This window comes from Macaca mulatta, chromosome 9, assembly GCF_049350105.2.
Source record: "Macaca mulatta isolate MMU2019108-1 chromosome 9, T2T-MMU8v2.0, whole genome shotgun sequence".
In the NCBI taxonomy this organism is placed as follows: Eukaryota; Metazoa; Chordata; class Mammalia; order Primates; family Cercopithecidae; genus Macaca; species Macaca mulatta.
In genome coordinates, this window is record NC_133414.1 from 58,745,233 (window position 1) to 58,771,973 (window position 26,741).

General features: G+C 41.3%; 1 protein-coding gene across 7 annotated transcripts in view; it reads left to right on the top strand.

Annotated features, from left to right (window-relative positions):
* The window catches only part of LOC719000 (arf-GAP with GTPase, ANK repeat and PH domain-containing protein 5), a 60,953-nt gene that overhangs the window by 27,104 nt on the left and 7,108 nt on the right, over positions 1 to 26,741 (top strand). For 6 of the 7 annotated variants that reach the window (XM_077946353.1, XM_077946359.1, XM_077946356.1 and 3 more), the window contains 6 exons: positions 5,642 to 5,734; positions 12,527 to 12,634; positions 14,056 to 14,284; positions 14,658 to 14,726; positions 17,014 to 17,082; positions 19,750 to 19,784. In XM_077946353.1, the coding sequence (XP_077802479.1) occupies positions 5,642 to 5,734; positions 12,527 to 12,634; positions 14,056 to 14,284; positions 14,658 to 14,726; positions 17,014 to 17,082; positions 19,750 to 19,784 (603 nt within the window). The remainder of the gene's footprint in view (positions 1 to 5,641; positions 5,735 to 12,526; positions 12,635 to 14,055; positions 14,285 to 14,657; positions 14,727 to 17,013; positions 17,083 to 19,749; positions 19,785 to 26,741) is intronic. The other variant, XM_077946357.1, reaches the window with a different exon arrangement.

A 26,741-nucleotide genomic window follows, 5' to 3' on the forward strand; every position in this document is an offset into this window, starting at 1 on the left:
TAGAATTAGCTTGAAATTTTAAGAAAATAAATTGTTTTCTAGAGATAAATCTCATGTTTAAGAAGTGAAATTACAATTGAATCATTTAGGAATGCCTCAGACTAAACATAATATGGAAAAAGCCATAACCAAAAGTCATTTTAGAGTACTGCTAGGTTACTCAACCTATCATCACATTTAATTAAAATGTCAGTTTGAACCATGGCCAGTCTATTTTGGTTAATATGTTATTTAAATAAGCTTGTGAAGCCTTCATTTTAAATATAGAATTTGTGTTAATGAACTGGAAAATAACATTCTATTGCTTGGAAGATGTGTTAAAGCCTAAAGATTTATGACTTTGTAAAAGAAGAAAACCAGCTGGTGATCAGTTGGCATTAGTACATGAGGATGTACTCATATTTGGTAATAGCCTTTTTTTTTTTCTAACTAGAGTAAGGGAGTTGGGAACAGGAGGCAGAAACAAGGACACAGATGTATAAAAAATCATAGCACAAAACTGCACTGAGTTCTGAGTATGGGTCTGTGATCCATGCTTCAGTTTGAGAGGTTCATGTGTCCCTTAAGAGAACAGACAGGAAAGCCAGGAGGACAGGAGTATGTTTGGACCTGTGCCTGTGCTTCCACCACAGAAGTCAGCAGCTCTACCTTTCTCTTTTCTCCTCTTTATCTAATAATTGTCTCCTCTTCAAATTTGGGAAATGAGTTTAATCAAAGATTTGTTGTGTTTTTTGTTTGTTTTTGAAATGTGGCCTCAGTGTGTTGCCCAGGCTGGTCTTAAACTCCTGGGCTCAAGTGATCCTCCCTCTCAGCGTCCTGAGTAGCTGGGACTACAGGCGTGCACCACCACACCCAGCTAAGTTAATGCTAATGTATAGTGTATTTGCCTCAGTTTTGAAGGGCAGGATGTATGTAGTTCTGTGTGTGTAGTGGGGAGTGTTTGTGTGTGTGTGTGTGTGTAGTCCATTGCTGCTACAACAAACCACCATGTCAGGGCATAAAACAAATTTATTACACTCCTGTATGTCAGAGTCTGATGTGGATGTCCCTGGGCTGAAATCTAGGTGGTGGAAAGGCTACCTTCATCTCTAGAGGCTCTAGGGGATCTTTTTTTCTCGCCTTTTCCACATTCTGGAGTCTGCCTGCATTTTTTGGCTTTGGGCTCTTCTCCACTCTTACCATTAGCAACCTTGCATCTCATGGACCCTTCTTCTATGGCCACATGTCTCTGTGGCTCTTTCCTTCCCCCTTCTCTTCCACTGTTAAGGACTCATGTGCTTACTTAGTCCTGAATGGAGACGCCATCATCATCCATATGAGCCCACTGTCCTAATCCATACAGGCTGCTACAAGGAAATGCACTAGACCGGGCAGCTTATAAACAACAGAACTTTGTTTCTCACAGTCCTGGAGGCTGAGAAGTGCAAGATCAAGGTGCCGGCAGTTTTGGTGTCTGGAGAAGGTCTGCTTTCTCATGGAGACCTCCTTCTTGCTGTGTCTTCACATGATGAGAGGAACAAACAAGTTCCCTTGTGCCTTTAATAAGGGTGCTAATCCCAGTCATGAGGGCAGAGTCTCCTGTAAGGCTTAACCTCCTAATACCATCACCTTGAGGGTTAGGATTTTAACACATGAACATTGATGGAACACAACGTTCCTTCCATAGCACCAGGGTAGTCTCCTCATGTCAAGGTCTTTACCTTAATCACATGTATGATGTACCGTTTTCATGTAAGGTTCTAGGAATCTGTGGACATCTTTGGGGGGCCTTATTTTGCTGACCACATTATACATATATTTTAATATTCTAGACTAGTATGAAAACAATGCCACTTCCATTGCTTTATATCTGTGTGTGTGTGTGTATGTATATATATGTGTATATATATACATATTGTCTAATACTATAATTTTAAAAAAGTGGTGGACAAAAATATACCCTTTTTTTAAAAAAAAGTTTTTTTACTATTTTACTTCATACTGCCAACTTCTTTTTCCTGAAACTGCTTCAATCCTGGAATTCTTTTTTGCTATTAGTTTAATTTTATTGAAATATTCATGAATGAGCATAGACTTGTATATGGATTTGAAAGTCACAGTAATGTTCTCATGAATTCATCTGTGAATAACATTTTATAGACAAAATGTCTGCACTAGGATCAGGACAAGAGGAAGAGGTATAATTCCCTTGTTCTAAGGTACCGCCGTTCATTGTTATTGTTTTAAAATACAAGTGTTGACTGATGTTAAAACACAAAAAGGGGCCAGGAGTGGTGGCTCCCGCCTGTAATCCCAACACTTTGGGAGGCCAAAGTGGGTGGATCACCTGAGGTCAGCAGTTTGAGACCAGCCTGGCCAAGATGGTGAAACCCCATCTCTACTAAAAATCCAAAAATTAGCTGGGCATGTGTTAACGCACCTGTAATTTCAGCTACCTGGGAGGCTGAGTCAGGAGAATCGCTGGAACCTAGGAGGCGGAGGCTGCAGTGAGCCGAGATCACACCAATGCACTCCAGCCTGGGTGACAGAAAGAATGAGACTCTGTTCTTCCCCCACCCCCCCTCCAAACACACACACACACACACACACACACACACACACACACACAAAGGGATAATTGGCCAGGCACAGTGGCTCACGCCTGTAATCCCAACACTTTGGGAGGCTGAGGCGGACAGATCACCTGAGGCCGGGAGTTCGAGACCAGTCTGACCAACATGGAGAAACCCCGTCTCTACTAAAAATACAAAAGTTAGCAGGGCATGTTGGCCCATGCCGGTAATCCCAGCTACTCGGGAGGCTGAGACAGGAGACTCACCTGAACCTGGGAGATGGAGGTTACTGTGAGCCGAGATTGCACCATTGTACTCCAGCCTGGGCAACAAGAGGGAAACTCTGTCTCAAAGGAAAAAAAAAAAAGAGGCAGATTTATAACTGGGCAGTAGAATTGAAAATCATTTTAACAAATATCAAAAATACCTGAGGAACTTGTATAAATAGGAAAAAAAAAAAGAGAGAAAAACATCAAGAAGCCCCCAGAAAAGCAGATTTATAAAGGGGCAATGGATTTGAATAGACATTTAGCCAAAGAAGACATCCAGCTGGTGAAAAGGCATATGGAAAGGCGCTCAACATCACTGATTATCAGGAAAATGAAAGTCAAAACTGCCACAAGTGGCTTAGACCATAGCGGCGTGCATGAAAGTTTTCAGGCCTTCAGTTGTTGGGAGTGGCTGAGGAGAGTGGGGAGCTTTTGTCTGTAGTTGCAAGAGTGGAGTCTCAACAAGAACCAGTGTATTCTGGACATGTGTGGGCCCTGGAGTGTGCATGGCTGGATGCTCTGTCTACCTGTGCCTTACAGAGTGACACCATTGTGCTGTGGTCGATCAGAGGGGCAGGTGGCTTTCACAGGGAGTGAGAAGTGGCGGGGGTTGGTTTGTTTGCCTGTGGATGATAGCAAAAGTGTGTTGGCTTACCAAGAACTTTTTCCAGTGGCCTATTTTACTGCAGTTCTAGACCCAGACTGGGGTCCCAAGGCATTTCGGCAGCCCACAGCTTCTTAGTAAGTGCATGTTCAGTTGGATCCCCCAGCTCAGCCTGGGTCATCCCCACCTTCTGCCTCCTGGGCCATAGCTCGGCTCTGCACTGAGCTGTCATCCTGTGGTGAGCAAGACCCCATTCTTGGGCTTCAGTGTCTTTTCCTGCAGCATGCAATCAAGGTGGTGGCTGGAAGGGGCCAAGGAGCCACATCTCACAGTGCCTGCTGCCTGAACAAAGACCAGAGGCTTGTGGAACACATGGCTGTCAGCTTTCTCCTACTCGATGACTCTTCAGCTGCCCCCACATGGCTTTCTAGCTCACAGCAGATCTAGCCTTCTCTGAGCAGTGAAGATGGGATGTTTTATGGTCATTTTCCCAGGTGTGCAGAGCCCAAGTGGAGTTCTTCAGCACACCCTAGTCCATCCCCTCACTAACCCCCCTGGAGGGAGATCCTGTTAGTCACTATGGGGTGAGTGTCTGTGTGTGTGTGTGTGTGTGTGTGTATGTGTGTGTGTTCATCACTTGTTGCTTGGGGATGGGAAGAGACAACAAAAGCCTACAGAATCTCTTGTTCTCAGTTCATCTCCCATCCTAGTCCAATCATGGTCTAACATCCTTAGCTACTAATGGCAGAGGAGACTCTGCACATTTGTGTTCATGTGGCCTTGGATGTTGGCAGATTCAGATTGGTGCCCCAGGCATCTGTGCGTGTAACTGCAGTTTCAGCAGGCTCAGGACCAGGCTAAAGGGCCTCCAAGCTTCCTCCAGTTTCCTGGTGCGTGCATGTGCAATATACTCCCCTGGCCTGGGGCTTTCCTGCCTCTTCTTACCAGTTGGGTCAGAACTAGCTTATTAACCAGGGTTTTCTGAGCTTTAATAGAACTGTCTCCGACCAATTGGAGACATGATAGTTATAGATTTTTAAAGATACATTATTATTTTAGACTAGTTTTGAGTATACAGCAAAATGGGGTGCAGAGTCCAGATATCTCATATGCCCTCAATTCCTGTACACTCTCAGGTCACTCCACGAACAACCTCCTACAGCAGAGACACTTTGAAACATTAGAAAAGATATTTGAGCATCCAGAAATTTATAAACTAGGCAGCCCCTGACTGCTCAGAGGTCCTACAGAGGTCCTCAGAGGCAGCTCAGAGGTCCTACAGAGAGGCTTAGGGACAGTTGGGGGAGAATTTTATATGGTGAATGTGGAAGAAAAAGAAAATACTTGATTGAGTGAAATAGAGCAGCGGCCTCATTTGCAACATTACAGTGGAAAGTCTCTAGTTAGATGTTAGTTGGTGGTTTCCGATTGGTTAAGCTTAAGTTTCCTTTTTTTTTATTTACACTGAGTCAAGTTTTGGTTTGTTTAAGGAGGAACTGAGTGTACTGCAACCATCTCAGCCTCATGGCCACCTGTTTATTTGATTATTTTTAACAGAGAAGATCCTTTTAAAACTGTCTGTTGCCCTGGCTGGAGTGCAGTGGTGTGATCACGGCTCACTGCGGCCATAACCTTGCAGGCTCAGGTGATCCTCCCACCTCAGTGCTCCCCACCCTGAGTAGCTGGGACTACAGGCACGTGCCACCACACCACTATGCTAGGCTAATTGTATTTGTTTGAGAGATGCAGTTTCCCTAAGTTGCTTCGGCTTCTTTTGAACTCTTAGACTCAAATAATCTGCCTTCATTGGTTTCCCCAAGTGCTGCAATTACAGGCCATCTAAATCTTTTATCTCAGATTTGCCTTGTGACAAAATGAAGGGTACTTTTTCTGACATGATGAGCAGAGAAAGGGGAGGTGGGCGCATCCTGTGCATATTCTTTTCTCAGGTGATGGGAATATGGTCGGCTCTTGCCTAATGGGATATATTTTCTCCTTGAATGATTTGGCAAGATATCAGATGAGAGAAGTTGAATAAACGTTAGAAGAACATAGAAAGGATAGGTTATACATGTTGGGTTTCTGAAGAAATTATGTCATTGGAGAAAAAAAACTTTTATTGATTTCTGGAAACATTTAGCGCTAATTTTTTATGTAAGTAAATTGAATGTATGATGATATCTCTGACCACTTTTTGATATTTTTTTCTGGTTCAGCTGAGTGGTGTCATTGAGGAAACACAAAGTGGGACTCATCCAGGGATGAGATTTTGCCAGAGGAAGGATGAGCAGCAAGTCAGGGAGCTTAAGGTAATTATGAGAAAGTGACTATCTAAAATTGCTTAGGTAGAAGGAGACAGATTGGATTTTTTTGTGTTTGGTATGTGGGGTAAAAGTGGTGTGGGTGTGTACACGAGATGTGTTGTTTATTCTCTTTTATTTATTTATTTTTTTTTGAGAGAGAGTGTCGCTCTGTCGTCCAGGCTGGAGTGCTGTTGCACTATCTTGGCTCACTGCAACCTCTGCCTCCTGGGTTCAAGCGATTCTCCTGCCTCAGCCTTCCAAGTAGCTGGGATTACAGGTGCCTGCCACCACGCCGGGCTAATTTTTCTGTGTGTGTGTGTTTTTTTTTTTTTTTAGTAGAGATGAGGTTTTGCTATGTAGGTGAAGCTAGTCTTGAACTCCTGACCTCAAATGATCTGCCCGCCTCGGCCCCCAAAAGTACTGGGATTACAGGCGTGAGCCACAACGCCCAGCCTGTTTATTCTCTTAAGAGAGAAAATGAGGGGATTAATGGACTGTGGTTCTGGACAAGGTGAAAAACTCTTAAAGTGGAAGTACTGGGACAAGTGCTCTGACAGGCTAGGATGGTGCAGTCAGTCCCTTCACCCAGAAATCAGTGGACTGTTAGCAGTTCAGACTCAAACCTAGTGAAAAACAGGCGGTGGAAAGGAAGTCTCTCATGGCAACTGGCAGAAATGTTTATAGAATAAATGGAGTTACCTGCTTTCAGCCCCAGGTGGTAGCTATTGTCTGCCCTGATGATATGTGATAATTTGTGATCTTGTTGTCTTAAAATGTGGTCACTCGTCTCCAGTAGAATTAAGTGCACAGTGAAGTTGTCCCCCTATCCCCAAAGAGATAAACATATATGAATGAACTCAAGTGATAACAACTACTGCTGCCTGGGATCATGAGAGACCTGAAACGAACTGATAGGAAGTGAAAGGTGACTGAGATAATGAGAATAGACCCATCTGCAGAGAATCATAAAACCAGCAAAGAAAGGTCTTGTGTAAGTTGCCTTCAGAAGCTTTGTCCATAAGAACTCTAAGGACTTCTCCAGATCTGTTGGCTGCCGCTGTGATCTCTGCCCAAAAGGAGCCTCTGACCAGCATCCAAAGGGCTTCTGGACCCACTGGACTCTTCTGGAGGTACACTGGTCTCCCGAGCCATGGCTGTGGCTTTTTACTCCCTTTGTCACTGCCTGTGTGTAGAATGATAATTGCATAATTGATAGTGTGAAGACCTTGATAAATGGTAAATCTGAGCATCTGTATTTGGCTGACGTGTCATTGTGAAACCTCACAGCTTCAGTCAGTGTCAGCACAGCTAGGGAGCTTTTGTGCCTAATGCACATGTCACTGGGCATAGTCTACAGGCACCTAATAACTCAGGTACCTTAACAGTCACTAATGAGTGTATCTCCAAGGAACAGTCCAACAACACATGACTGGCCTGACTCAAGGTAACTATATGTCCAATCCAGGATCATAGTGAGTGGGCATCTGCCAACCAGGGGTCATTCCCCCTGCCTGCCATTGAGCAGTTCAGGAGTGACTGGTGTAAGCAGACATGAGTGAGCTTGCTCAATTCACTATTTGCCTCTTTCGAGGGGATCATACCCAGGATCTAGGTCATTGTGCCTTATTGGAGTCCTACGCATTTCACTTGCAAATTATATTTGAAAATTAAATGACCATGTTGCAAGTCATTCACAAGACATTTTTTAAAATTGCATTCCAGAACCCATATTAACATCCAGTGACCTGTAGAAAGCAGTAGAGAAATGTATTAGGCAAAAAGTTCTGGCAAAGACCAGTCTGATACTGGCCTGATTATCCAACCTCAGGAATTGGCCACATCAACTCAACGAGCGAAGAAAAATAGAAAGTACCAGATTTATTACTCAAGACATTAGGAACTGTTCATTTAGATAGACGATTTTAGCTAACAAAATATTACAACGTCATCCTGAAGAATATGTCCCTCTTCCAGAGAACCCAGGAGGTTATCATGACCCCTGGAAAGCCAGACCAGCAGTAACAGTGCAAGTGGCATAGGTGTATGAGTGCAGAAATACAATCTCTACTGCAAGTAAGTTTCATACTAGGCAAGAATTACAGGATAGACATAGAACTTTTGCTCACAAAGTCAAATCAGATGTACAAATTTAATATGGCTTAGGAGTTAATGGTGGTTAAATTCATCATGCTTACGGGAAGTGAAGTAGGACAAATGACGAATTGCAAATAACTCCAGGATTAATGATGAATTAATTGCTAGAGCAGAAAATATCCAAGACCTTCCTGACTTATGATGGGGATGGGTAAAGTAGTTGGATGAGACGATACCCAAACATGATTCCCAGCTTTACCTAAACAATGGAAGACTGTAGAGGATGCCATTAAGATATCTTAAGAATATGGAAGATTATTATTCACTTCTCATGGGACAGGACTTTATAGGGCACCTGAAAAAATTCTCATGAAAAATCACTTTTACAAAATGTCAAGTTATGATGTCCAAGATGAAACCAATGAGTCACAACATTCACATAATACACTGTGCAACCCTGATCTCCTGACTGTCATAAAATGTTACTTACCTCTAAACCAAAGGTTCATTTTATACTTTAATTTTTCTCATTTTTTTCTGTTCTCTTAGCTTAAGAAAAGATCATTACAAACTTTTTGTATGTTTTTCATATATGCTTACAAAGGGTTGTAAAATTTTGTTGTGATTATTGTTGCTTTAAGCTGAAACTTCCCTAATCTTTCTTTGGAGATTGTGGCATAGCATTCTAGTTTCCTTTCCATATCCAATTGTTTTCTGTAATGAATACAGAAATATAGGCACTATTTTGTTACTTTAAATAGACATCATCTCAAGTCTACAAGAATTATCCAAAATGGTATCTAATGACATTTCTAGGTCTTCAGACACTATTAACACAGATTGTAACCTCTAGATCCTGAAGATTTTACTAGATACTAGTTACCGAAACTGAGCTTTCTTGAATTCTTTTTCCTTCCACTGTGGTTTCCCACATTTCAACATATCACTGATTTTTGTCCTCAAACGTTACTTAAATATTTTCACAGAATTAAATTAAATATGAATCATCCTTCCTGCTCTGATTTTTGAAATGACCCTGTTTCCTATGATAATGATTCTTCTGGTCCGTTTTGTAGTTATATGTTAGAGTTTGTAAATATTCACACATTTTGCAATTGCATATAATTTTCTTATTAATTATTTTTTCCTGTTCCTCTAAAGTTGCTGTTATTTCTTTTAACTTTTTGTGGGAAAAATTAAACCCATCTTTCACTTTGTTGATATGCTTATTTATAATTGAACTCCTTGATTTTTGCTCAAATTGCTTTTCAAGTTACCCACTTTTAGGGAAGACATTATTTGGGTTTTGTTTAGTATATCAGACTTTTTTTAGTTCGTTGTATCAAGAAGTGTAGACTTTTCTGTACGTAATGTCCTTTTTCCCACAGTAGTTTATTTATTTATTTTTTTAAAGAAAGTCTGTTAAAATAAAGATCATCAAAAGATCTTTTCCTAAACCTTTCCTCTACCAGAAATATCCCTAGAGTCACATGGTCCTTTCTCCCTTCTTGCTTTTGTAGGCGTACAAAGCTAATCTGTCTCTGATCAGATTGCATGTACGTGTGCCTTTTGGGGCCCTTGTGCATTCGTTCTTCCTTCTAACCTCAAAACTGGGTTTTCTCTGTTGGCTCTCTCCCTTTAACATAGAAGTATACTCACGCTTTTGTTGAATCTTGGAATAAAAGGCTTTCTTTACCACGTATCTCCCTTTAACTACTACTACACCTCTCTTCTCAGCCAAATACTTGGGAAGAGAAGCCTTGAGTTTGTGTCGTTGTTTTCTCACCTCCAGTTCACTACTTTACCCACTGCCTGACACCCAGCTAACACACACACACAAGCCCAATCACTAAGTTGCCATAGCTGATTTGTAGTTTTCCTTCCCTCCTGGCAAAATTTGACTCTGTGCATTGGGATAATACACGCTGAGTACCTATTGAACAGGCACTGTGCTAGGTGCTGCTGTTATAGAAATGAAAAGAAGGCATCATCTCCTTTCTAACAACTCACAGGAGCAGCCATTCCTGATTCATACGCAGGTCTCTTGACTCCCAGTGCTCACTTTTGCAGGCTTCACTTAATGCCGTGTAAATCACCCTATTCTCCAGATCTTTCTTCCCACTTCTCCTTACTGTACACAACTTCTCAAGGCAATCACCTCCACGCCCATGGCTTCAGTTACTTCCTCCATTCTCTGAGAACAAGAGAATTTTAAATGTTTTGTTTCATGTATTAGCTTTATTTTACACAAGATGCCTCATTTGCTGTAACTGTAGATTCAAAGTTGCTCAGTGAAAGTAATAAATGAAAAATGGTGATATTCTTAGCGTGTAAATTTTAGGAAATTTCCCCAGTTACTCTTGATGGCTTGATTTAGTATGTGTGTTACTTTTGAAAACATGTTGGGATGTCACAAATGGACTTAGACTACAGAGATTTATATTCAACTTTTTTTTTTTTTTTTTTTTGAGATTAAGTCTCACTCTGTCACCCGGGCTGGAGTGCAGTGGTGGATCTCTGCTCATTCCAACCTTCAACTCCCAAATTCAAGTGATTTTCCTGCCTCAGCCTCCCAAGGCGCCCACCACCACACCCGGCTGATTTTTGTACTTTTTTTAGTAGAGATGGGGTTTCACCATGTTGGCTGGGCTGGTATCCAACTCCTTACCTCAGATGATCCACCCGCCTCGGCCTCCCAAAGTGCTGGGATTACAGGCATGAGGCATCGCACCCGGCCTATATTCAACTTTTGATCAGAGAGTTCCATTTTAATGTGACACTGAGAGTAAAAAACTGTCTTTTCCTCCTTACCTATTTCCCTTCCTACATTCTCTGCCAGGAGGAAGGCACCACTACGTACCGAGTCTTCCCCAGCAGAGCCTGAGCAGGTCTGTTTTTCCTCTGCTTCCCCTCTTCTTTCACATCTCGTGACCAAGCACTTCCTATTCTGTCTCCCAAATGATCACAGACTTTTTCCTCCCCTTTTGCCACTGCCACTGCCCTTAGCATTACTCTGCCTTTAGATAAAGTCTCTTAATTGGTCTGGTAGCTTCCTTCAGTTCTTCCTTATTAAACAGACTGCTACACACACATCTGACAGAGACTTCTCACCTTTTTGTGGTTTAATGACTGAAATTCCCACAATAAAATTAAAAACACCCAGCATCAAATTTGAGGTCAAATAGAGGTGGGCTTGCATCCCAGGTTCATATATTGTCCAGCAGTGTGGTCTCAGAAAACAGAACTCCTTAAGCCTTTGTTGTGTATCTGCCTACACTCATTGAGAGTTGGGACTATTTCACACATACAGTGTCTGGCATGTAGAAGGGACTTAATAAATGTTGAATGAAGGGGAGGCATTTTAAAATTCATATCAAAAAAATGTTGTGTCTGGGAGTGGTAGCTCATGCCTATAATCCCAGCACTTTGGGAGTCCAAGGCAGGTGGATCTCCTGAGGTCAGGAGTTCGAGATCAGCCTGACCAACATGGGGAAACCCCATCTCTACTAATATAGACATTACCCGAGCATGGTGGCAGGCTCCTGTAATCCCAGCTACTTGGGAGGCTTAGGCACCTGAATGAGAATCACTTGAACCCGGGAGGCAGAAATTGCAGTGAGCCAGAATTGTGCCACTGCCTGGGCAACAGAGTGAGACTCTTGTCTCAAAAAAAAAAAAAAAAAAAGTTGTTTTAAAAATATACTAATCTGGCTGGGCACGGTGGCTCATGCCTGTAGTCCCAGCACTTTGGGAGGCTGAGGCGGGCGGATCTCCTGAGGTTGGGAGTTCGAGACCAGCCTGACCAACATGGAGAAACCCCGTCTCTACTAAAAATACAAAATTAGCCAGGCATGGTGGTGCATGCATGTAATCCCAGCTACTTGGGAGGCTGAGGCAGGAGAATCACTTGAGCCCAGGAGGTGGAGGTTGCGGCGATCCAAGATTGCACCATTCCACTCCAGCCTGTGCAACAAGAGTGAACTCCATCTCAAAAAAAAAAAAAAATGTTCAGCAAGATTGAAGCATAAAAGGTTAATGGCCAGAATCATTTATCAATTTTATTTCTATACATCTGCAAGACACGATCTGAAAATGAAATTAGAGAAACAATTTCATTGGGCAACAAGAGAAAACTTCCTCTAAAAATATAATAATAATCTACAATGCCACTTCCTGTCCAAGCTTGACTTCTACCTGTACTTTCTGATACGGTTTGGCCAGGTCCCCACCCAAATCTCATCATGAACTGTAATCCCCATAATCCTCATGTGTCGAAGGAGGGGCTTGGGGGGAGGTGATTAGATCATTGGGGTAGTTTTCCTGATGCTATTCTTGTCATATTCAGTGAGTCCTCATGAGATCTTATAGGGTTTTGTTTTGTTTTGTTTTTTGGGATGGAGTCTTGCTCTGTTGCCCAGGCTGGAGTGCCATGGCACAATCTTGGCTGACTGCAGCCTCTGCCTCCTGAGTTCCAGCAATTCTCCTGCCTCAACCTCCTGAGTAGCTGGGAATACAGGCATGCACCACCACACCCAGCTAATTTTTGTATTTTTAGTAGAGATAGGATTTCACTACTTTAGCTAGGCTGGTCTCGAACTCCTGACCTCAGTTGATCCACCTGCCTTGGCCTCCCAAAGTGCTAGGGTTATGGGTGTGAGCCACTGTATCCAGCTGAGATCTGATGGTTTTATACATGTTTGACAGTTGCTCCTTCACATATTCACACTCTGTGCGGTCACTATGTTAGTCGGACCTGGTTCCCCTTCTGCCATGATTGTAAGTTTCCTGAGGCCTCCCCAGCCATGTGAAACTGTGAGTCAATTAAACCTCTTTCCTTTATAAATTACCCAACCTCAGGTATTTCTTTATATCAGTGTGAAAACTGATATATTTTCTGATAACCATGCTTGAGGAATTGGGAAATTCAGACTACCTGGGATCAAATTGTGGCCCCACCCTTAGCAGTCATGTGACCTTGGGGAGGTTACTTACCTTCTCTATCTCCACTTCTTCTGTAAAATCGTAAATGAGACTGTTTCTGAGGGTTAAATGAGCATAGCATAGTGAGGACACTGTCAGGCGCACACTGCTTGCCACATGTCGAGTATTCATCTTTATTGAATTAGGACGGTGGTAACCCACTTTATGGATCTCGATTTTGTATGACAAAATCATGCTTAGTGCTTTGTTAGTAAAAGAAGGAAAATCTGAAAGTCCCTGCCATAGAAGGAAGAAATAGCGGGGAGAAAACAGAGTTGGTACGTTTTAGCCTTTCAAAGCTTAGAGGGACAAGTTAGGTTTCTATTTTATGGAGAAGGAGGTGGAGGCAGGATGGGTCCTAAGGTGTCATTCAAGACACACAGCCATAACTCTTTATTGAGAGTAAGCTAGGGCCCCAGGGATTGCTGTGGTCAAGTTGTAGACAAAAACGACCACTCATTGGAAGACAGGAGATGAATGTTTTGTTACAAAAACAGTCAGCAATTCAGGTGTATCTATATTCAGTCAGCAAGTAAAAGTTGTTCAACTTAGTTGCTAATGGCCCACTCTACTGAGGCTTTGTATAGAACTCAGAGAGGAAGATGGCTTCAAGTAACGAACTACCCTGTGCTTTTCTTAGGACTAAAAAGCTCAGGAAGCTGGTGATGAATGAAAACCTTAGTCCACCTGGCACTGCAGGAGGGGCCAGGAGAGCAGCAGCATCATAAGCCACAGGGTGGGGCAGCCCAGGCAGGGGCATTCTGAGCTGTTGGGGAGGGATGGCAGCCAGGGTGGGGCACTGTGAGCTGTCGGGGAGGGCATTGTGATGTGTGGGGTGGGGCATTGTGTGCCACATGCCTGTGCTCCCACCTGGGCCAGTGGGCTTCAGTCTGTAGGTGACTACAGAAGGAGGAGGAGCTCCCTCTGTTCTCTCTTCAGGCAGTTGTGTCTCTCAGCGCTTGTTGGGTTCACAACCTATTGAATAAGCTGGCAAGTCTTCACCCTCCCAGACAAGTCAGCTCAGGGGATTCAGCAGGGCACGGGCCTTGGCCCGCAGCCCCAGCCGGGACCAGGGCCGGGCTGTGAGGTAGTCAGGCGAGCAGTGGGCAAGACCATCTCTGCAAGTGCAGCATAGCCTCACCCTAGGGCAGCAGGAGTGCGTGGCCAAAGTTGTGAGCAGAGGCACAGGTCGTGGCAGACAGGAGTAGAGGTGCCCCATGGGGAACGTACTGACCTGTTGTGTGTGCCCCAAGGACAGCCCCGAGTTTGACCAGCCGCAGGGGTCAGTGTGCCCCTCTGAGTCCGACATCTATGAGGCAGGAGCTGGGGACAGGATGGCAGGAGCTGGGAACAGGATGGCAGGAGCTGGGGATGGGATGGCAGGGGCGCCTATGGCTGCTGCTGTGCAGCCTGCTGAGGTGACTGTTGAAGTTGGTGAGGACCTCCACATGCACCACATCCATGACCGGGAGATGCCTGAAGGTAAGGAGGTGACGGGTGCCATCTGCCTTGGGCTTGCCTCTGGCTACTGCTGTCCCCAAGGTCCCCTGGGAGGCATCGCCCACTTCGAGCTCCTTTCTACCTGTAGCCAGCTTTCCCGGGGCTGTCCAGGAACAAGAGCTGGCTCTGCCTTGCATTCCCACCCCTTAGTCTTTCCCCACAGAGTCCAGTCAGTTTCTTTTTGCCTCCCCTCCCAATCACCCAGTTCTTGCTCTCTTGTCTCATTCTCCCAGGCTGCCATGGGACCATTTATTTATGGCTCTTCTTGTTGAATAAGCAGCAGTTGAATAAATGAGTTGATAAATTTTTATAAATGGTTACATCTTTTTTTTCTTTTCTCCCTCTATACATTTAGCTTTGGAGTTTAACCCTTCTGCCAATCCAGAGGCAAGCACAATATTCCAGAGGAACTGTCAAACAGATGGTGAGACAACATTGTCTGTATCTCTGTTTATCATCCTGTGGGACTTTGTTGAGGCTTCTTTGGACCATTCTCTTCCTTTTCTCAATAAAAACTCAAATATTCCAACTTTCCAGCAGCCATCTTATTTTTTCTTTGTACCTATCCACATGGTACCTAAGTGAAGGAACCAGGTAAGTGCCTAATTGTTTCCTTTGTTAAAGTAGGTAAATCTCAGGACAGTTCATATTCAGACATTCGGGGATTTCTTATTTAAAATCAGAATGGAGGTTGCCATGGGAGAGGCTGTATGGTATTCTTAATGGGCTGCTGTAAGTCACCTTGATAGAGGCTGCTTAGTTTCTTCTAACTGTAATTTGAACACAGGAGGAGGAAATAAAGGAGGGTGCTTAAAATAATTGTAAAAGGTGTGAAATGTTACAGCCAGGACTGCAGAAAAATGGTTGTGTGGGGATGGGGGGAGGGTTTGTCAAAGGAGTTTACCCATGAGGCTCTGATTACTTTAAAATTCTTACTTTAACACAAAATGTGTCTCCAGATTTATTCTGGTGACTTAACAGACTTTATTTACCTCCTTATTCTAAAAGAGAGGTGGGGATTGGTTCATGGTCAAAATTTTCAAGACATAGAACGTCAATGTAGACTTTTAATATGTAATGCAAAGATTGCAGGTTAAAAATGTCAGACCTTCCCTGTAAGAGTGTTCATTGCTGTGGCTCCCCCTTTGTCCTTTCCCCTTCTGACAGTAGCATCTTGTTGAAAGATAAGAAAGTTAGAGTTTTGGCCGGGTATGGTGGCTCACTCCTGCAATCCCAGCACCTTGGGAGGCCGAGGCGGGCGGATCACCTGAGGTCAGGAGTTCGAGACCAGCCTGGCCAACATGGTGAAACCCCATCTCTACTAAAATAATACAAAAATTTGTTAGGTGTGGTGGCGCATGCCTGTAGTTCCACCTACTCATGAGGCTGAGGCAGGAGAATTGCTTGAACCCGGGAGGCAGAGGTTGCAGTGAGCAGAGATCGTGCCAGTGCACTCCAGCCTTGGTAACAGAGCGAGACCCCGTCTCACAGAAAAAAAAAAAGGAAGAAAGTTGGAGATTTTTAAGTCTCTACATTGCTGGGAGAGGCGGGGGATGGGAGGCGGTAGGAAAGATAAAACAATTAGTTGGTTTGCCTCTAAAATCTTGCGGAGAGATGAATCTAAGTAAAAGTAATTCTGGGTAATAATATGATTCCTGAATAAAAACTAAAATTTTCAAAATAGAAAACATTGCATCATAAAGATGTGAAATCCAGTTGGCTTATTTTTTTCATTTAAATGCCAGAGATTTCACTACTGTAGAGGAAATGTCTTATAGCTCTTCTATTTAAACTTCGGTTGGGCTCTTAATTTTTTAAGAGGCAGGATAATTATGACACCTGATGAGTGTGACTTTGTAACTTGTAAGTACTGTCCTCTCTTTTCAAGATATTTAAGGATTGCTTTAGAATAAACCAATATGTGAATTAATTGATTATACCTTTATACACAAAGCATGTAAGTACTTGTGTAAACTTATACTCTGTTCGGTGATGTAAGGAAAGGCTCTGAGTGATGTTACACACCAGTTAGTAGATGGGTAGTGTTGGATGAGAGCCCCAAAATGGCTCTTTATTGTCATTCTTTAGGATTATAACACAGTTTATGTATGTCTCACTTGGCCATTTCCAATATAAATAAGGCCTATTTATGTTCTCCCTATGTATTGCTAATGAAGAAATGAAGACTTACAGATATCACATGACTGTGGAGGACATCTACTCAACAAAACTGAGGTTCTGTGTCCTCAGAATGACATGAAAGTGACAGATATGCTGAATTTACTTCTAAAAATTAAAAAAAAAACTCTAGAATACATCTTATATTTTGCCTATAAAATAGACCTGTCTTTTAAAACTTACTGACATCTTTATTTATTTTATGCAAAGTTGATTTTACACAACTCAAAGCCGACATTTACCTCTTCATTTTTTTTTTTTTAAATAAAGGAGGGTGTCACTATGTTACTCATGCTGGCCTCAAATTCCTGACCTGGGTTCAAGTGATTTTCCCATCTCAGCCTCCTGAGTAGCTGGGACTACAAGCATATGCCATCTTGCCTGGCTCTATCTTATGTCTATACGTTCATTTCAATGGATAAGAATAGACGTAGATGTAGTGAAATAGCCTAAATGCAGTAGTTGAATAAATGAATTGATAAATTTTTATAGATGATTACCTCTTTTTTTCTTTTCTCCCTCTATGCATATAGCTTTGGAGTGTAACCCTTCTGCCAATGCAGAGGCAAGCACAATATTCCAGAGGAACTCTCAAACAGATGGTGAGACAACGTTGTTTTTTCCACCAAGAGAAACAGTACAAACTCTTGTTTGATCAGGTGTATTATAGGAAGTATTTAGAAAAACTCATACTGGTTTAAATTTTTCAACTTTTCACATATCCACTTGTCCTATTTTAATGTGTGATACACTTTCCTTTAGTTGTTATCATTTTGGTGAAAACATGTAAACTTTTCGTTTATACATTTTGCCATCTTTTTATCAACACAATTTGTCATGTGATGGAGGAGCCATGGATTTCTCTTTATTCATAATTCTTGGTCCCTTTTCCCTTGCTCCAAAGAGTACATTTTAAAGCTGAATGATAGAACTTAGGCTTCAGCTTGGTTTTCATTTAAACAAATTAAAAAAACACAGGTGTTTATCATCAGGGATTGAATCTGTGATTTGGGCCTCCTCTCACACAGTCCTCTGACCGCATTCATTTACCACATCCAAGTTCATGCTACTCAAAACTTTTAAGTTTTTAACCTTTTCATTTGATGTAATGTAGATTTAAACATGCCCTACTCCTGCTTATTTTCCTTAATGTTATGTTAAATTCTCATTTGTTTGCTAAAAAGCCATACACAGCCAAGTTTTCCAGTTGACTTAAACAGCAAGAATACAAGTGAGGGTTCTATAATCATATGTGAAGTAACGCAGCACAGTAAAATATGGGAGTTTCTAATCTTTGTTTTTATAGTTTGAGTAGACTTTGTCCATTTTGAATCAGTTATTTCTGGTTAGAATTTGTGCTCATTTTTTACATTACTGTAAAGAGATACCTAAGGCTGGGCAATTTATAACAAAAAGAGGTTTAATTGGCTCATAGATCTTCAGGCTGTACAAACATGGCTTCATCATCTGCTTCTGGTGAGGGCCTCAGCAAGCTTACAATCATGATAGAAGGCAAAGGGGAAGCAGGTGGTTCCACACGGTGAAAGTGGGAGGAGAGAGGGGAAGGGGGAAGGTACCACACTCTTTTTATTTATTTTTTTTGAAATGGAGTCTGTCTCCATTGCCCACTCTGGAGTGCAGTGGTGTGATCTCGGCTCACTACAACCTCCACCTCCCAGGTTCAAGCAATTCTCCTGTCTTAGCCTCCTGAGTAGCTGGGACTATAAGCGGGTGCCACAACACCTGGATAATTTTTGTAGTTTTGGTAGAGACGGAGTTTCACCACGTTGACCAGGCTGGTCTCGAACTCCTGACCTCAGGTGGTCCGCCCGCTTCAGCCTCCCAGAATGCTGGAATTAGGCTTGTGCCACTGCACCTGGCCGGTACCACACTCTTTTAAACTACCATAATGAAAATTTGCTTATTACCATGGGGATGGGACCAAGTCATTCATAGGGAATCCCCCACCATTACCCAAACACCTCCCACTAGGCCCTTTCTCCAACATTAAGGGTCACATGTTAACATGAGGTTTGGAGGGGGAACATATCCAACACATATCAGAATTGTATTTCCCAGCTCCTTCCAGAGCCATTGGCTTCTCTCACCTAGAGAGCATGGAAGCGGTAAAAGAAAAGCTATTCCATGTCTCTCACCCTTCAGTGGTAGGAACTTTTGCATACAAGGCCCTTCCAGCATCAAAGGCAGACACAGTGTAGGAAACAAAGCATGACCCAAGTCCTTCTTGGGGCTTTTATTATTCTGGCCTTTTTTTAGAGAGAAAAAAATGATTTTTTGTGCTGCAGACACCATGTCCAATTATGTTTGTATATTCATTTTAAAATTAAAATTTAGGCCAGGCTCTGTGGCTTACACCTGTAATCCCAGCTCTTTGGGAGGCTGAGGTGGTTGGATCACGAGGTTAGGAGATCAAGACCATCCTGGCTAATGCAGTGTATCCTCTTCTCTACTAAAAATACAAAAAAAAAAATTAGCTAGGCATGGTGGCATGTGCCTGTAGTGCCAGCTAGTCAGGAGGCTAAGGCTGGAGAATCGCTTGAGCCCAGGAGGCTGAGGTTGCAGTGAGCTGAGATCCCGCCACTGCACTGCAGCCTAGGTGACAGAGTGAGACTCTGTCTCAAAAAAAGATAAATAAATAAAATTTAAGATAGATTACTTTCCAGTTGTGTAAAGATCCATGTTTTGTTTTGTTTTGTTTTTAGTGACATATATGTAACCACTAAGTGTGGTTCAAGTCCTTAGTAGGTAACCACTAAGTGTGGTTCAAGATGCTTACAGGGATTCTGTTGCATCTAGAGATAGGTGTCTGGTCAGGAAGCAGTTCTTAGAGCTGTTAGCTCTTAGCTTCTGATAATTAAAGTAACCTATGTATAAATGCAGAATGAGAGAATACTAATGGATCATGGCTCATATACGCAACAGTTAAACTTTTTTATTAGCTAAATTTTCCATCTGACCTAATTTTTTGCCCTTTTCTTTTGTACATGAGGATTCTTTCATTTTTATGTAATATAAACTTTATGAAATAGAAACTTTCATTTGTATGAAATAGAAACTTTCATTTGTATGTAATAGAAACTTTATGAAATTAATCGTGCCAGATAATTTAAATTATAAATTGTTGAAAATAATTTTTTAAATGGAATTTTGTCTCATTTTACATAGGAGTAATCAGTAAGATGTTAACAACTACTTTTATTTTATGGCATTTGTATCAGAAGTGACCAGTTTTTCTTTTTTATTCTTAGTTATAGAAATAAGAAGAAGCAACTATACAAACCACGTAAGTAAACAGTCAAATAGTTAAGAAATTGATAGTTTGACATAAAAGTGTGTCTCTCTTGATTTCTTTAAATTACAATGTGGACCCAGTGGCAATAGCATGGACCCTTTTTTGTGGATTTTCTAAATCTCTTCTATTTTCCTAAGTATTAAATTTATCCAGAAAAGTCTTTAGCTTAGTGTGTCCTTTTAAGGATTTCTGATATTTAAGTTGAATTTCAATAGTCTGGTTGTGGTAAAAATATCTGCCTTAAGGCTGGATGTCGTGGCTCATGCCTATAATCCCAGCACTTTTAGGAGTCCGAGGTGAGTGGATCATCAGGAGTTCGAGACAACCCTGACCAACATGGTGAAATTCTGTCTCTGCTAAAAATACAAGATTAGCCAGGCATGGTGGTGCATGCCTGGAATCTCAGCTACTCAGGAGGCTGAGGCAGGAAAATCACTTGAACCTGGGAGGCGGAGGTTGCAGTGAGCCGAGATCACACCATTGCATTCCAGCCTGGGTGAGAGAGTGAAACTCTGTTTCAAAAAAAAACAGATCTGCCTTAAACATTTATTCTTATTTTTAATGAAATAACAAATAGAAGAGCTAAGTTAATTGCCAGCACTGTCTACTGACTTTCTGTCACAGCAGGTGAAAGCATACCTTCCTCGCTGAACCATGATCTTATGTTCCTCCCTCCGTTTCTTCCAATAGTAGCACACTTTTTCATTAAATCAGTAATATTTACATGATTTTGACTCTGCAAACATTATTCACTGCTAAGTCATAAGGTGTTTTCACTGTGCCTCTGCATTACACGTCCTTCATCCTGTCTCTGAAACAGTTCTGAAATCTGAGCACTTCTGCAGTTCTCCCGGGTCTTCTTTTTTCCTAGCCTATGTTAGTTTATCCATCCAAATATAGTAAGTAGCCTCTGGGTGGTCTGTTTGCTTTCACATCCATTATTTTTTAGCGTGAAGCTAATTTTCTGACTATATTCGTTTGCTTATTTTCTTTTTTCTTTTTTTTGAGACGGAGTCTTGCTCTGTTGCCCAGGCGGGAGTGCAGTGGCCGGATCTCAGCTCACTGCAAGCTCCGCCTCCCGGGTTTACACCATTCTCCTGCCTCAGCCTCCCAAGTAGCTGGGACTACAGGTACCCGCCACCTCGCCCGGCCGTTTGCTTATTTTCTAATAGCTGTTTTTCCCCAAGTGTTGTAGCATTTATCACATGCCTTTCAAAGATGCTTTCCATCTGTGAAAACACATCTGTTCCTTTTGTGTGTGTGTTGGGGAGCCAACTTTCTTTGGCCTTTTGTCATCCTAGTTCAGTATGGAGTGGCTTTCCCTAGATATGCTCGATGTCTGCTTTTCTGCGCTATCTCCTTAAAGTCTTTTTGGATCTCACATAACTGCTCTCTTGTGTGGGATCGCCTGAGTCCTAGATTCTGTGTTTCCTTCTGTCCTGTAATCCCCTCTAGTTGTACTTTAACACACTTTCCTGGGTGGAGATATTTAGAGAGCTGGCCAGTCTTAAAATCCCTCCTCTTTGATAGAGAGGACACCTCTAGGTTGAATCTAGATTTTATGGTTCTGAAGACATTTTGCAGTTGTGCTGTCATTACAGTGTTGTTCTTGAATCTATTACCAGTGTGTGATACACTATTTACAACCAGGTTTTAGGTATCTGCAGAAGCTTTTTAGGATCTTCTCTCTCTCTGAGGTTCTGAAATTTTATAATAACAGCTTGGTGGGGATCTTTTCATTTTATTGAGGCTACTAAACCTGAGACTATCTCTTCTTGAGAATTTTTTTTTTTTTTTATTTTCTCTGTTACTTTTTTACTGTTAGTCTCATTATTCAGACGCTAGGCTGCTTAGACCAGTACACTTGCATTGGTTTTTAATTTTTCCCTTTCTATTTTTTTATTTTGTTTTTTTATTCTAGTTCTGGGATATTCTGTGACTTTATCCTCTACTCTTTCTGTTGAATTTTATATTTTTGAGAGTGTTTTAAGGTTTTTTTCAGGTTTTGCTCCTGGTTTTGACTGCTCCCATGAATTCCTTTTTTCTATTGTTTTGATCTCTTTTGTTGGAGGCTTCCATCCAATGTGTGGTGGTCCCTGGCCTGCTTTATTTGGAAGCAGGACTTCTGTTAGCTGATAGCACTCACTGTGAGGTTTTGGAAGCCAAACTAGCTTTTTATTTGGGGGACCTCAGTGTATTATCTGGGGATCTTTATTCGAGACATTTCCGTTTCTTCTGAGAAGGATCTCCCAATTTTCTGCCTGGGAAGTAAAAGCATGGCCACTTGCTTTCCAAAAGCAGAGTTAGCCAAGGAAGTTGGAGTTCCATTTTTGGTATACAGTTTTCTTTATATCTCAGGTTTAAGTCATGGTATAATTTCATGAGCCAGAAATTCTCAGGTTTGATACATCCAGAGAACACACATCTAAGTTTCTTGTCAGATGGAAGGACAGGTAGACTCGGGCCTCTGGTTAGAGATTTTCAACTGACCTTGCTGGCTTTTGTTTTACATTTTACCCTACTTTCCAAAGTGCCATTTGCCTGTAAGTTCACAACCTGCCTTTAGTTCTGCAAGACAAACTGGCTCGCTTCGGTTCCAGTCACTTTCTGTAAGCACCAAAGTTGTGCTTCCGTGTTATTTACCACTCCTTTATCTACTTTTTATATCACAGCATTTATTAAAAATTATCTCTGTCAACCTTCTCTCCTGGTCATGTGTTAACCTTTATTTTATGACTGATGAGACTTCCGGAGGGAGAGAAAATAAATTTGTGGTCAATCTATTATATTTAATCCAAATTTAGGACCTGTGCTTAAATCAAAGTCTAATTTCAGTATAATGATATTAATCTAGAGAATTTTTTAAATTAATGTATCTATAATAAGCATATTACACTTTTCTCATAGGGCTTTGTTTAATATTTTCAAACTTTATCCACTGCCATATACTTCCCTTAACTTCACAACAGAGATGGAGCTGGTTTCATGAATGCCCAAAGTGTTAGAAATATTTAAGTTAATTAAGATTTGTTCATTTTTAGCCTGGTCAACATAGCAAGACATCATGTCTACAAAAACGTTAAATAAGAGATTAGCCAGGTCTGGTGGCATGTGCCTTTTGTTTTGCCTACTCAGGAGGCTGAGGCAGAGGATCGCTTGAGCTCAGGAGTTTGAGGCTGCAGTTAACTATAATTGCACCACTGCACTCCAGCCTGAGCAACAAAGGGAGATCCTGTCTCAGAAAAAGGAAAAAAGTTATTAATTCTTTAAAAACATACCTAAAATTTGTCCTGCCCAAAAGGAGAGCAAAAAATGTGAACTTTAGTCTTTGTTTTATTTTAATTTATGTTTGCTGAGAAAAATGCTGTACTTTATTTATTTATTTGTTTGTTTATTTATTCCATAGGGTTTTGGGGGAACAGGTGGTATTTGGTTACATGACTAATTTCTTTAATGATGATTTGTGAGATTTTGGTGCACCCATCACCTGAGCGGTATCCACTGAACCCAGTTTGTAGTCTTTTATACCTCACCCTCCTCCCAGCCTTTCCCCCAAGTCCTCAAAGTCCATCGGATCATTCTTATGGCTTTGCATCCTGATAGCTTAGCTCCCACATATGGATGAGAACATATGATGTTTGGTTTTCCATGCTGAGTTACTTCACTTGGAATAATAGTCTTTACTTTCATCCAGGTTGCTGGGAATGCCATTAATTTATTCCTTATTATGGCTGAGTGGTATTCCTCAAAAATATATGTGTATGTATATCACAGTTTCTTTATCCACTCATTGATTGATGGGCATTTGGGCTGGTTCCATATTTTTGTAGTTGTAACATGTTTGAGTTCCTCATAGATTCTGGATAATAGCCCTTTGTCAGATATATAGACTGGGAAAATTTCCTCCCACTCTGTGGGTTGTCTGTTTACTCCTTTCCCTGTGCAGAAGCTATTTAGTTAAGTTTCACCTGTTTGTTTTGTTGCATTTGCTTTTGTGTTCTTGGTCATGAAGTCTTTGCCTAAGCCAATGTCTAGACGGGTTTTTCCAGTGTTATCTTCTAGAATTTTTATGATTTCAGGTCATACATGTATGTCCTTGATCCATCTTGAGTTGATTTTTGTGTGAGGTGAGAGTTGAGGATCCAGTTTCATTCTCCTGCATGTGGCTTGCCAATTATCCCAGCACCATTTGTTGAATAAGGTTTACTTTCTTCACCTTGTGTTTTAGTTGGCTTTGTTGAAAATCAGTTGGCTATAGGTATTTGAGTTTATTTCTGGGTTCTCTATTCTGTTCCATTGGTGTATGTGCCTACTTTTGTACTACTACCATGCTATTTTGGTGACTATGGCCTTCTAGTATAGTTTGAAATAAGTAATGTGATGCCTCCAGATTTGTTTTTGCTTAATTTTGTTTTGGCTATGTGGGTTCTTGTTTGGTCCCATATGAATTTTAGGATTGTTTTTTCTAGTTCTGTGAAGAAGGATGGTGGTATTTTGATGGACATTACATTGAATTTATAGATTGCTTTTGGCAGTATGGTCATTTTCACAATATTCATTCTACCCATTCATGAGCATGGGATGTCTTTCCATTTGTTTGTGTCCATGATTTCATTCAGCAATGTTTTGTAGTTCCCAATGGCATATCAAAAAGATAATCCATCCGGGCACGGTGGCTCACGCCTGTAATCCCAGCACTTTGGGAGGCCGAAGTGGGCAGATCCCCAGGTCAGAAGTTTGAGACCAGCCTGGCCAACATGGTGAAACCCTGTCTCTACTAAAAATACAAAAATTAGCCGGGCATGGTGACGCATGCCTGTAATCCCAGCTACTTAGGAGGCTGAGACAGGAGAATCACTTGAACCTGGGAGGCGGGTTGAACCTGGGAGGCAGAGGTTGCAGTTAGCCAAGATCACCCCACTGCACTGCAGCCTGGGTGACAGAGCAAGACTCCATCTCAAAGAAAAGATAATCCACCATGATCACATGGGTTTCATACCAGGGATGCAGGGATGGATTAACATACACAAGTCAATAAATGTGATACACCACATAAACAGAATTAAAAACAAAAAAAATCACATGATCATCTCAGTAGACACAGAAAAAGCATCTGACAGAATGCAGCATCCTTTTATAATTAAAACCCTCAGCAAAATCGGTGTACACGGATCATACCTCAATGTAATAAATGCCATCTATGACAAACCCACAGCCAACATAATACTGAATGGGGAAAAGTTGAAAGCATTCCCCCTGAGAACCGGAACAAGACAAGGATGCCCACTCTCACCACTTCTATTCAGCATAGTACTGGAAGACCCAGCCAGAGCAATCACATGGGAGAAAGCAATAAAAGGCATCCAGGTCGGTAAAGAGGAAGTCAAACTGTTGCTGTTTGCTGATGACATGATTGTATACCTAGGAAACCCTAAAGACTCCTCCAAAAAGCTCCTAGAACTGATAAATGAATTCAGGAAAGTTTCAGGAGACAAAATTCATGTACACAAATCAGTAGCTCTGTTATACCCTAACAGCGACCAACCTTAGAATCCAACCAAGAACTCAACCCCTTTTATGATAGCTGCAAAAATAAAATAAATAAAATAAAATAAAATAATTAGGAATAGACCTAACCAAGGAAATGAAGACCTCTAAAAGGAAAACAACTTTAATATTTTTAATGGGTTAAAATGAGAGGCAGCAGGTACAGCAGAAGAAGTCAGTGGTTGGGCATCGGCATCCAATGGGTCCTGGACCTTTGATGTTAAGGCTTTGGTTTTGACTTACTAAATTACTAGGTACGATTATTTTCTAGTTTTTGTTATGAAACCTTAAAACTACTAAGTAACCCCTTCCATTTCTTGTTAAAGATCATAAAATTTCATACTCTGATTTATGCTGACTGACGTTAGATTATTTGTTTCCATTTTGTGACTACCTTAAATAATACCTATAAACAGTAAACTGTTAGTAGTGTTTTTGCTGTAATTAAATGTAGTAAGACTTATCTTCCAAATTATAACTGAATTGTCAAACACTTGTCAAAGTTTTGGATTTACTCAAAATTCTATGCTCAGTAACTGGAGGTAGGAAGAGTAAGGGCCCTCCCGTACTCTTAAGGAGAGGCGTACTTTCTCATGAGGGGAATACTCTGCAACAATTAGTGTCTTGTGAATTCAACTAATTAGTGTAGAAAAAACATTTTTTGGTGTGGTTGCTGACAAAGAGATCCAAGAGGGTAGATGGAGTCAAGCTTGCTGAAGCAAGGAAAGAGAAAAGAAGTATTCTAGGCAGAGAGCAGGAGTAGAGCAGGAAAATGGCTAGGTGCAGGTCAGATGACTTATAGAATGAAATTGATCAAGTTTTGAAATGAATGGAAAGTATTCTCTGAGAGTCTTATTTGAGGCATGTCATGGCAGTCTTATTTAAACATGAAGCGAAAGATTTTTTAAGTTGTCATCTGTTTTCAGGGTGTGAGAGAATATTTAAGTGATACTCTTTTTATCCTCCACATAAGAAAATAGGACTAGAGAAACCTATGGCTTCCTCACTTGTTGGTGGCCTAGCAGCCCTGGTACACAGAGCCTCTGAATCTGAAACACTTGTTTTGTCACAATATCGCCTGAAATAATACATTTAGGATGAGTAATTTAGTAAATGCATTAGTCTTGTAGTCACTGCAATAAAATGCTCTTGTACCAGTATTATTTAATACATTACATTTTATCATAGTAAATTAATCATAGAAATAGAAATTCTCAGCTGCTTTATATTGCTATAGAAAAAAGCAATGAAATCTTATTTTAAACTTTTCTCATGATTTTTAAAGGGAATTCATAAAATCCTTGTTAGGTTTGATGACAGGTACCATATTAAGGGCAGCATTTTATAACCCGTATCTTAAACATTGTCTCTGGAAGTTAAGAGCCTCCAATCGGTTCTCTG